This window comes from Chiloscyllium plagiosum, chromosome 8 (assembly GCF_004010195.1).
Source record: "Chiloscyllium plagiosum isolate BGI_BamShark_2017 chromosome 8, ASM401019v2, whole genome shotgun sequence".
Taxonomy (NCBI): Eukaryota; Metazoa; Chordata; class Chondrichthyes; order Orectolobiformes; family Hemiscylliidae; genus Chiloscyllium; species Chiloscyllium plagiosum.
In genome coordinates this window covers 73,617,683-73,627,484 of record NC_057717.1, presented here as the reverse complement: position 1 = coordinate 73,627,484, position 9,802 = coordinate 73,617,683, and the positions used below count along the sequence as shown (strand labels likewise).

Genomic DNA, 9,802 nt, shown 5'->3' with positions numbered 1-9,802 from the left:
CTCCCCCTCCCCCTTAAGGACTCGGAAAACATGATCAGAGATGTCACGTACCCTTGCACCTGGGAGGCAACATACCAAACGTGAGTCTCTCTCGCCCCCACAAAACCGCCTATCTGTGCCCCGAACTATCGAGTCCCCAATAACTATTGCTCTGCTCTTCTCCACCCTTCCCTTCTGAGCAACGGGGACAGGCTCCGTGCCAGAGGCCTGAACCCCATTGCAGCAATGTTTTTTTTCGTCATCTCTGTCCTCACCACGACGACTACTTTCTACCTGCACCATTTTATGTCAGCTTTTCCTCTTTCGTTCCCAACATCTAAAGTTCAAACTCTCACTTTCATCCTCCATTCTCTCCTCCCCCTCTCTATTTTCCTTTCTGCTGCGAGAGCTATCCTTCTTCTTATTTTTTCCCCTCTGCTTTTAACTGTGTTTCAAGCTGTTTCATTTTCATTTCGAGTCATAGAGTCCAACAGCACGGAGACAGGTCCGAAAACACAAACTGGTACATGCTGACCAAACTGTCCACCAACCCTCCGCCCACTTCTCTGCACTCTGCACATATCCTTCCAAATATATCCTTTTCATGTATCTTTCCAAATGACTTTTAAGTGTTGTTACTGTACCCGCCTCAACCATTTCCAGTGGCAGCTCATTGTACATGGACACCATCTTCTGTGTAAAAAACGTTGCCCCTCAGTTAGTCTTTTATTCTTGCCTAAAACTGATGCTCTCTATTCATCGATTCCACAACACTGGGAACAATAGTGAGTGCATTCACCCTGTCCATGACTCTCATTATCACATGCACTTCTATAAAAGCCCTCCTCAGCCTCCTATGCTTTAAACAAAAAGTCCTAATTCTCCATGCAACTCACGCTGTTGAGTCCTTTCAACATATTTTTGAATCTTTACAGTTTAATAACATTCTTCCTGTAGTCAAGTTACCAACACTGAACGCAATATTTCAAGTGTGGCCTCCCCAAAGTCCTGCACAACTGCAACATAACTTCCCAAATTCAATACTCGATGCCCTCACCGATAAAGGCCAGTGTACCAAGAGCCTTCTTCACTGCTCTGTCTACTTGTGACTCAACTTTCAGAGAACAGTGCACCTGAATTCCAAGATCACTTTGCTATACTCCACTCCCTAAGGTTCAATCATTCAACAGGAAATTCCTGCCTTGATTTTAAATCCCAAAACGCAAGACCACACGCCTATCTATATTAAACTCCATTTATCATTTCTCAGCTCACTTCGCCAGCTGATCAAGGATTTGATAACCTTCCTGGTACATATTTTGATATCATATAAAGGAAAACATTTCATGTATTTTGTTAGATCATCGAATTGATATTGATTTTTGATTTGATCCTTTTTAAATGTTGATTTGCTGGGACTGAAGGTCTGACGAGGGCGCAACATTCTCCAGTTTGGCAAACAATCTCCCACACTGACTCAATTTCCACTGGCCTCGACTTTGCTGCAGATGTTGGGAGAAGCTACATCACCACGTTAGTCTTGCTCCTGGTATCATTACCTGTGCCTCACACTGGACTGTGAAAGTCCTGATCCAGGCGTTGTCCATGCAGTCCCTCATCATTGACTTTGATATGCACTCTGGTCATAGGGAACACCCCCAAAGTCCCGGTCAGGCCGTCAGCCATTGCTTTGCACGTACTCATCAACCGGCAGCCAAATTCATTGAGCTGAATACCGCTGCCGCCACTCTCCAGAAGGTAAGTTAGTAGAAAAACAGAAAAAAAGCTAAAACTAAACCGACAAACAAAAAAGTAAAATGAACGGACAGAGTGAACAAGGTTGTCTGCAGTCATTTTGCATGGTTATGCTCGTTTATTAAGCATCGATGACATCACACATGTTTTTTAGAAGAAGTATGCATAACCCGAATTGGTATTAGCAGGATAAATCTAACAGGCTCCAAGGAGCCGAGGAAATGGCTTTGACATCGGTCGATTTTTCGTGCACTCTCTACAGCTGATCTGATCTTCCCATATATTACAAATCATCCACACCTTTAAACCTCAATTTTATGTATTTAAATACCCTATGATCTGTATGTCCTATGCCTTATGATCTGCCTGTGTGGCTCACAAAATAAAACTTTTTACTTTACATAGTTACGTCTGAGCTGAAAATGTGTTGCTGGAAAAGCGCAGCAGGTCAGGCAGCATCCAGGGAACAGGAGGATCGACGTTTCGGGCATAAGCCCTTCTTCCTGAAGAAGGGCTTATGCCCGAAACGTCGATTCTCCTGTTCCCTGGATGCTGCCAGACCTGCTGCGCTTTTCCAGCAACACATTTTCAGCTCTGATCTCCAGCATCTGCAGACCTCACTTTCTCCTCATAGTTACATCTGACAACAATAAAGCAAATTAAATCAGAGTAGACGTTCGAATCCAAATTTCTCACCAGAATAACTTATAAACCTGCAATTATTCTTCCAGTGCCGCCTTATGACACTTCGATATTCCTGTCATTACAAAATTAACAGCACATACACGGGAAACTTGGTACCAAGTTCTAAACGAACATCGACGATTCTTAATGAATTTTGATCTTATCAGCAATATGCACATACTTCAAAGAAAAACAATAACAAGAATGAAAGCGGTCCTCAGTAGAGTTTGAATCACTTCTGTGTGGACCAACCCCACTTGGAACTCGGAATTCCTCAGTGACAATTAAGAATTACATTGATTAGTGATAATGCAATCTTCATCTGGGGGAACAGGTTGACACTTCAGTGTTAATTGTGTCGGATTCTCTTTTGAACTACATTTCCACGCCGGTATGAATGGGTCTTAAAATACACGGGCACAGCACAAATTCGAGGAAGAAAGTCCTTCAATTACGACTAAAGAAAGCTTCTTAGTGACTTTGCAGTAGGAGAAAACCTGGGACATATTCTTCACTTCATGCGTGTTTGATCTATCAACGTATCAGATCTTCATTAAATGCCAAATCAGCGTAGAGGGTCTATGGAAGAAATCAGACACCACTGCAATCAAAAAGACATAGGAATAATGCATGGCAATTCTACACTTTTAGCTGATCCCACTCCCAACTCCTTCAGTTAAACGATAGTGATCTTTATCTCCATGTGGCTGTAATGATTTCCCTTTTGTGCATCGGTATCAACAAAGAAGGAAAAAATGGACGAGAAGATTCGATGCATTCATCTCCTTTATGTGTCACCTCTAAACTGCTTGACTTTATTTTATTTTTGTTTCCCTTACAAAGCCAGAACGGCACTATGCAAGTCTGCTGGTGAAATCCACAATTGGAGTAAATAATATCATTATTAAAATTAGACGAAGCTGAGAAATTAGTGGAAACATAGAATTAGACAAGAAGGGAGAAAAGAAGGAAGTCTTACATGAAAAGAACAGTTCTTTTTCAGAACAACATAACCTTACAAACATTATCCTGTTGAACACAATATGAGGTATGAAGTTCTCAAAATTTTGCCACATTCTTATAAATTCACGCTATTCCCCGAAAGACATGTTTAAACTAATTAATCACATGAACTAAATCTTGGTTTTGTCTTGCTTATGTCCAAGAGCAATCGTCAAACCTGCATTTTTCCTTTCACAGTATGAGCATACCTACCCGTCATCATTGCATTAAAGATGCATTTTGAATATATGTGCGTATATATACATATACACACATATATTTACTGATATTAAATATCCAAATTTACAATTTTTAGTTGTATTCGTTGTTCCAGAAATGGGAAACTGTTCCAAGTTGCATTGATCACTCTTAAATGCTCAGTATATTTTTCTGGCCAAGATCATTTCACATAAGTGTTGCAGAAAACAAGCAAAAGGAAAGAATCCATTGAGAGAGAGGTGTAAAGAAAAAAATGTTCATACACTTACCTCCGGCTTTGGATCACGTGGTCTAAAATCTGTGGATTTCTCAGCCGTGTTCCAGTTTCCTGGTGTAAAAAATGTCAACTCTTTATTTAGAATACACTGAGCCTGGGATACAGAGATGAATGCATGACACCAAAGGAGAGTTTCTACCTGAGTCAGAATTCCTGCAGCTCCAACCCACGTAGACAGTAAACGCCAGAAGAAGGAGAATCAGTACCGATGAACTCCCATAAAATATTAAAAGGCAAGGAAAACCAGCGTCCTCTGAAGAAGGCAGAGATACTAATAATTATCCACAACCGAACCATACTCCACTTGCAGACAGCTCACAGGGACCCATCTATGACTATTCAAAGCAATTGGTGACTGCACCTGTCAGTCTTGCCAGCAAAGCCGGCAACGGATTGTGTAATATAGCATTTAAAACGATATCTCAATACTTCTATCAATGAAGCAGTTTAGTATTTAAATATTTATGCTAGGTGTTTGCATTCTGGATTTTATATTACTTGCTGCATACAACTTTTCGTATTTCTTGAAACATCTTGGAAGGCAAGTTACCCTGAATTTTCGGAATTCTGTACAGGTTACATCTCTTTTGCACTTTTTACTCTGCAAGTGACTATGTTGAACAAATACTGTGTTAAAAATGTAACTTCGTTCCTTAACTAACACGTCATAATTTATATATTTTAACCAGCTGCATTACGATTTAGAATGACAATTGTTGGGCAAAAAGCTGATGCTTTATTCAAAGATCAATTAAATCTTGAAAAATCGGAATCTGAGCTTGTAGATGAACAGAGTGATTTGTTGTTGCGTTGACAAAAAAGAACCAGAAAGGAACATAAGGTCAAACAGTGATAACAGGAGCATTAAAACTTAATGCAAGCACAGAATTACAAAGCAGAGAGGTGATGGAGTGAATTAGGGGAATTTAGTTTTAATCAAACTTGAAGCACAATGAACAGGCATGAGTGTGATGTACCAAATGCAGATGGGACAAAGAGCACTCTTAAATCTGTCTGAGAGAATGGAATGCGTGAACAGGTGCACATGTTGATAATTGAATCAAAGTGGTATTTGGGAGGACTCTTCTAAGGAAGGCTGTTTTTAAGTTTTATTAATTGTATTCACCAATTTGTTAAATTATGTTTTCCCTAATGTAAATGTATGAAATACTGAACACTACTCAAATGAATTAGGTGGGAAATTAGAAAAGCATGAATAGATAATTATTTTCCTATTGTAATCAGCAGAAATTCAGACTCCTGAATACATTATACTAATATAATACTACTACTAACAAGAAATGGTGTGCTTCAACCGATAAACATCAAGAATGTTAAACAGCACAACATTGAGTGTTTTGGAAGAAGTAAATACCCGAACGTTCATGAAAAGAATGAACGTTCAACCTTAATGATCATATTGATCACAATAAAGATCCATGTTGGTATTAAACATAAGCGTGAACCGATATAGTCAATATTTACCTCTATGATACGAAACACGTTCGCTGACACGACTTGTAGTTGAGTTGAGTTGAACTGAGCAAGCGCACACAATGCTATTTTTCCAACCTGCTGGGACTATGATATGACTTCTGATATTATCTGCACCGGCGGAGTCTACTGTCACAGATTCTGTCCAACTCTCAGAATCCCAAGTGGAAATATTCCAGTGGATAGGAAGGGTGTCAGAGATCACGTTGCTCACTAAACACATCAATGGCACAGTTTCCACAGAAAATGTTTCATTCGGCGGTGGGGATAAAAGAACTATGGTGGGAGAGCCTGATGAGATTGGGAGGTAAAATTAAATTATTGTTCAACATTGCCGAATATTGCTAGTGAATTCTGTAAATCTTTCTTTGTTCTTACCTGCTATGAGCAGTCTCGACCCATTTCCGAATTTGAAGGGGTTAAGGTACGATTTCCTACCAGCACAGGAATACAGACCAGAATCATTTCTCTGGACATTGTGAATCACAAGCGTATAAATATTCATATTGTCATTAAATTCTCCAGAAAATCTCCCAGCTGGATAGGAGATTCTCTTCACCATATAAACGAGTTGCAGATTTTCTCGCACTTTCTGTTTATACCAATAAACACCTCCCACTGCATACCAGCCCGTGTGACAGTTCATCCTGACAGTGCTTCCAACCGAGACATGCTGAAATGCTGGAGTCTGCAGAGGCGTTGTCTGAGAGACGACAACTATGAAAACAGGGCATATTAGAAGAAGTCAGCTTAAACTGAAATAAGTACTATCAGAAGTTTAATGGTGTAAGTGAGAAAGTGCCATCTTTTCCTCAATGACCATCAATGGTATTTAAGAATTGGTAAATTATTAAGGTTTAAACTTGAGTGAATAGCAGGAGAAATAAGAAAGGAACAAAGAAAGGAAGGAAGAAACAAAGGGTGGAACAAAGGGAGGAAGAAAGGAAGGAAAAAAGGACATAAGAAAGAAAAGAAAGAAGACAGGGAGGAAGGAAGAATGAAAGAAAGAAAAAAGAAAGAAAGGAAATATGAAAGAAAGAATGGAAAGATGCAACGAAAGAATCAAAGTAAGAACGGCCTCTTGCTCACCACAAAACAAACGTTATACCATACAGCCACTTAATGCTTCACTTTACAGGATTTCCCATTGTTCTTACCCCACAAAATAGAAATAAAGAATCTCTAACCTGATAAAAGATTGACAAGAGTACAGAGAGATATGATATTCATTGCCATGAGTGAAGCGAGACATATGCTCAATTAAATTACTTGTGAAGCTAAAACCTGAGGTAGCATAAAGTTAATAGCTGTGGAAATTTTGTGCTGCAATTAAAAATAGCTAGATGGAAAGTACAGAATTGTTGGTTCCATCTGTGGGTTTCCTGTTTACATGTTAGTGTCCACCTACACACCTATTTGCAAAGATAAATCGATCAGCATGCAGTTTCCTTTTTAATTTATTTTAAAAATCACTCTAAGCAAGCACACTGTCTGTTCCATTCCCTCCCGGGTCTGCCCTTGTTCCTCATCAACTGTCAACTGTCCCTCATTGGTCACCAACTTCTTTTCCAAGCCAAAAGAACATAGCTATTCTATAAATCAACAATCAAAAATTTGTCCTAGTGTCTATGTCACAAATTATGTACATGTTCATGTGCACATGAAATGGTAGTTTTCCAGCTAAGCTGGTAAACCTAAACATATGCTTGTTCTTTCAAGACATAGTAAGTATCACAAGCCTGACCTTATCAATAGGTGCTGGTTGTCTGTTTAATTTTCATGGACAATATTTTTCGCATCATTGCATGAAAAACTCAGATTATTAGTACGTTATTGATTGTTTGATGTTTTATAATAAGTCATTATCAGGTGTATTATGTTAAAACAGTGTGATGTTTAGAATCTTACCTACTTGCTTGTAAGTTACTGAAACAAATCTCGACCAGTATTTTCCTTTTTGAACTGGTTTCAAAATTGATTTATTTTGTATAGTTGGACGGAAATAATCGTTTTTTTTCTTGTAGTCTTGCGTTAAACAGTATTAGAAATAGTCAATCATTTGTAATTTGAATTAGAAATGAGTTGATTGATCGTATTAAACCATAAGAGCATTTGTATACAGGGATGTTTGCATTTGTTGCTCAGGTAGAACGTTTACTTTTTGTTACTGTGCAAATTTAAGAGAATACATTATAAATTGCAGTTGCTTGTTATATTGGATTATGTCAAACAGTACGCACGCAAGTGAAATAACAGATAATTAATTGTGTTCATCCCTTGTTTAATAAAATCAATCGATTGTTCCATTGACTGTGTTTTGAGATTCTTTTGGCTATAAGTTAGTGAATCCTTATCAACAACTATACACAGAGTCATAAATTTATCATTTACTGTTTTCAGCTTCATTTCAATTAAAGCTTTTATTTTGTGAAAGAAAGTGCTGCTGACCATTATCTTAGAATTGAAAGCTATTGTGGGAGCATCATTTTCCGATTAATTATTCATTCTAATTGATAATTAGTTACCATTGTTTAGTATCTCGGGTTTTCTGGCAACACCAACGGAATAAAGCAATGATTAATTGTATAGTTTCCCTAGAAGCACACATGTCCAACATTTTCCTCCGTATATTTCAAAGCTGCACATTGCATTCTTCACTACTGCTGTGTATTCCATGCACCTGCAACTGCAGCTTTGTACCTCTGATCATGAATTACAGTCATAGAGTCATAATAGTTTACAGTAAAGAAATAAGCTTTTCAACTGAACTTATCCATGCTGCTGAATTTTTCACAATTGAACTCGTCCCATTTGCCTGCACTTTGTCCATCTCCCTCCACACCTATGTAATCCGTGTACTTACCAAATATTTCTTCAATGATGCAATTTGATTAGCCCCCTCAACGACTTCTGGCAGACTGTTCCATACACTAACCATCCTCCGAGTCAAAACAAATGCCCACCCTGGACCCTTCCATACCTCTCATTTCTCACCTTATACCTTTACCTTTCAGTTTTCGACTCCCTGATCATGAGTAAAAACTGTTAAATATCTACCTTAGCTACGTTTCTTATGATTTTATAGGCCGCTATATGGTCAACCCTACGCTCCAGAGGAAAAACGTCCCAACCTATTCAGTCTCTCATTATAAGATTAGATTAGATTAGAGTAGAGTAGATTAGATTAGATTAGATTAGATTAGATTAGATTAGACTGCTTACAGTGTGGAAACAGGCCCTTCGGCCCAACAAGTCCACTCCGACCCGCTGAAGCGCAACCCACCGAGACCCATTCCCCGACACCTAACGCTACGGGCAATTTAGCATGGCCAACTCACCCTAGCCAGCACATTTTTAGACTGTGGGAGGAAACCGGAGCACCAGGAGGAAACCCACGCAGATACGGGGAGAATGTGCAAACTCCACACAGTCGGTCACCTGAAGCTTTTATACCTCAAAGCTTTCGGTCCTACATCATCTTAGTAAATCTTTTCTGCACTGTTTCTAGTTCAGTAATAAACTTTCATTAGTAGGTAGACCAGACTGCACGCAGGACTCCAAATGTAGCCTTGCTTATGCCTTTTGCAGTTGCAACAAGATGTCACAATTCTATTCTCAATGTCTGACCAATGAAAGCAAGCATACTGAAAGCTCTATTCACCACTCTATCTGGCTGTGACTCCACGTTCAAGTAGCTATAAATCTATACGTCTAGATCTATTTGTTCTGTAACACTTCCTCAGGACCATACCATTGACTGTGCAAGTCCTGCTTGGTTTGGTCGACCAAAATACAGCACATTGCATTCATGCAAATTAAACTCCATCTGCAATTCCTTAGCCAATTGGCCCAGGTGATCGAGATGTGGCTGTGTTCCCTGATAACCTTCTCCTTTGTCCACACTACCACCAACCTTGATGTCATTTGCAAACTTATTAATGGTACTTTTTAATTTTTTTCTCTAAAGTTTCTGCTTCCATGACCTTTTCTCAAATATATTGTGGAAACGTCTTATCAATATCAAGCTGTGTAAGTACTTCTAACAATGTCATCAGCAGACACGATATATATATTAAATAGAACCTACATAGAGAATGTATTTACAATTGTTGTATATTTTATTCTTGTATATTTTATTCTTAGCTAATTGTGATATAATAAAATATACACAAGCACACATGTTTACACTTAATTGCTATATTTATATAGATATCATCACTTGGGAGAATATGTTTATAAGACATTTTTAAAGGAATATGACAGCCAATGCACTTTTGAATGCAATCACAATTAAATGTTAAAATGGATATTGCAGCTCCTAAACAGAATGTCAATTGACAATTGATTGGGAATTACTATGTAACGATTGCATAAAGGAAAAGAAGCAGCTTA

At 38.5% G+C, this 9,802-nt stretch overlaps 1 protein-coding gene across 2 annotated transcripts; it reads right to left on the bottom strand.

Moving 5' to 3' along the window:
• Positions 1–2,314: 2,314 nt before the first annotated feature.
• Positions 2,315–8,768, bottom strand: LOC122552426 (T cell receptor alpha chain MC.7.G5-like). 2 transcript variants are annotated; one of them, XM_043695155.1, is made up of 6 exons: positions 8,749–8,768; positions 5,789–6,127; positions 5,402–5,701; positions 4,056–4,169; positions 3,909–3,967; positions 2,315–2,997 (listed from the first exon to the last, which is right to left on the bottom strand). In XM_043695155.1, exons 2-6 carry the CDS (start codon positions 6,054–6,056, stop codon positions 2,953–2,955), a joined length of 786 nt encoding a protein of 261 aa, XP_043551090.1. In that variant the 5' UTR covers positions 6,057–6,127; positions 8,749–8,768; the 3' UTR covers positions 2,315–2,952. The 2 variants fall into 2 exon arrangements, with proteins under 2 accessions (XP_043551090.1, XP_043551089.1); XM_043695154.1 differs by lacking the exon at positions 8,749–8,768 and adding an exon at positions 6,598–6,669.
• Positions 8,769–9,802: the final 1,034 nt, after the last annotated feature.

What these genes read in the sequence shown, in the direction of transcription:
- LOC122552426 (XM_043695154.1), bottom strand. Translation starts at nt 6,646, where the DNA reads ATGGCAATGAATATCATATCTCTCTGTACTCTTGTCAATCTTTTATCA. An exon ending in CTGCAGGAATTCTGACTCAG is followed by an intron (nt 3,968 to 4,055) that starts GTAGAAACTCTC and finishes TTTTTACACCAG; the next exon opens with GAAACTGGAACACGGCTGAG. An exon ending in CACGTGATCCAAAGCCGGAG is followed by an intron (nt 2,998 to 3,908) that starts GTAAGTGTATGA and finishes TTTCTTCCATAG; the next exon opens with ACCCTCTACGCTGATTTGGC.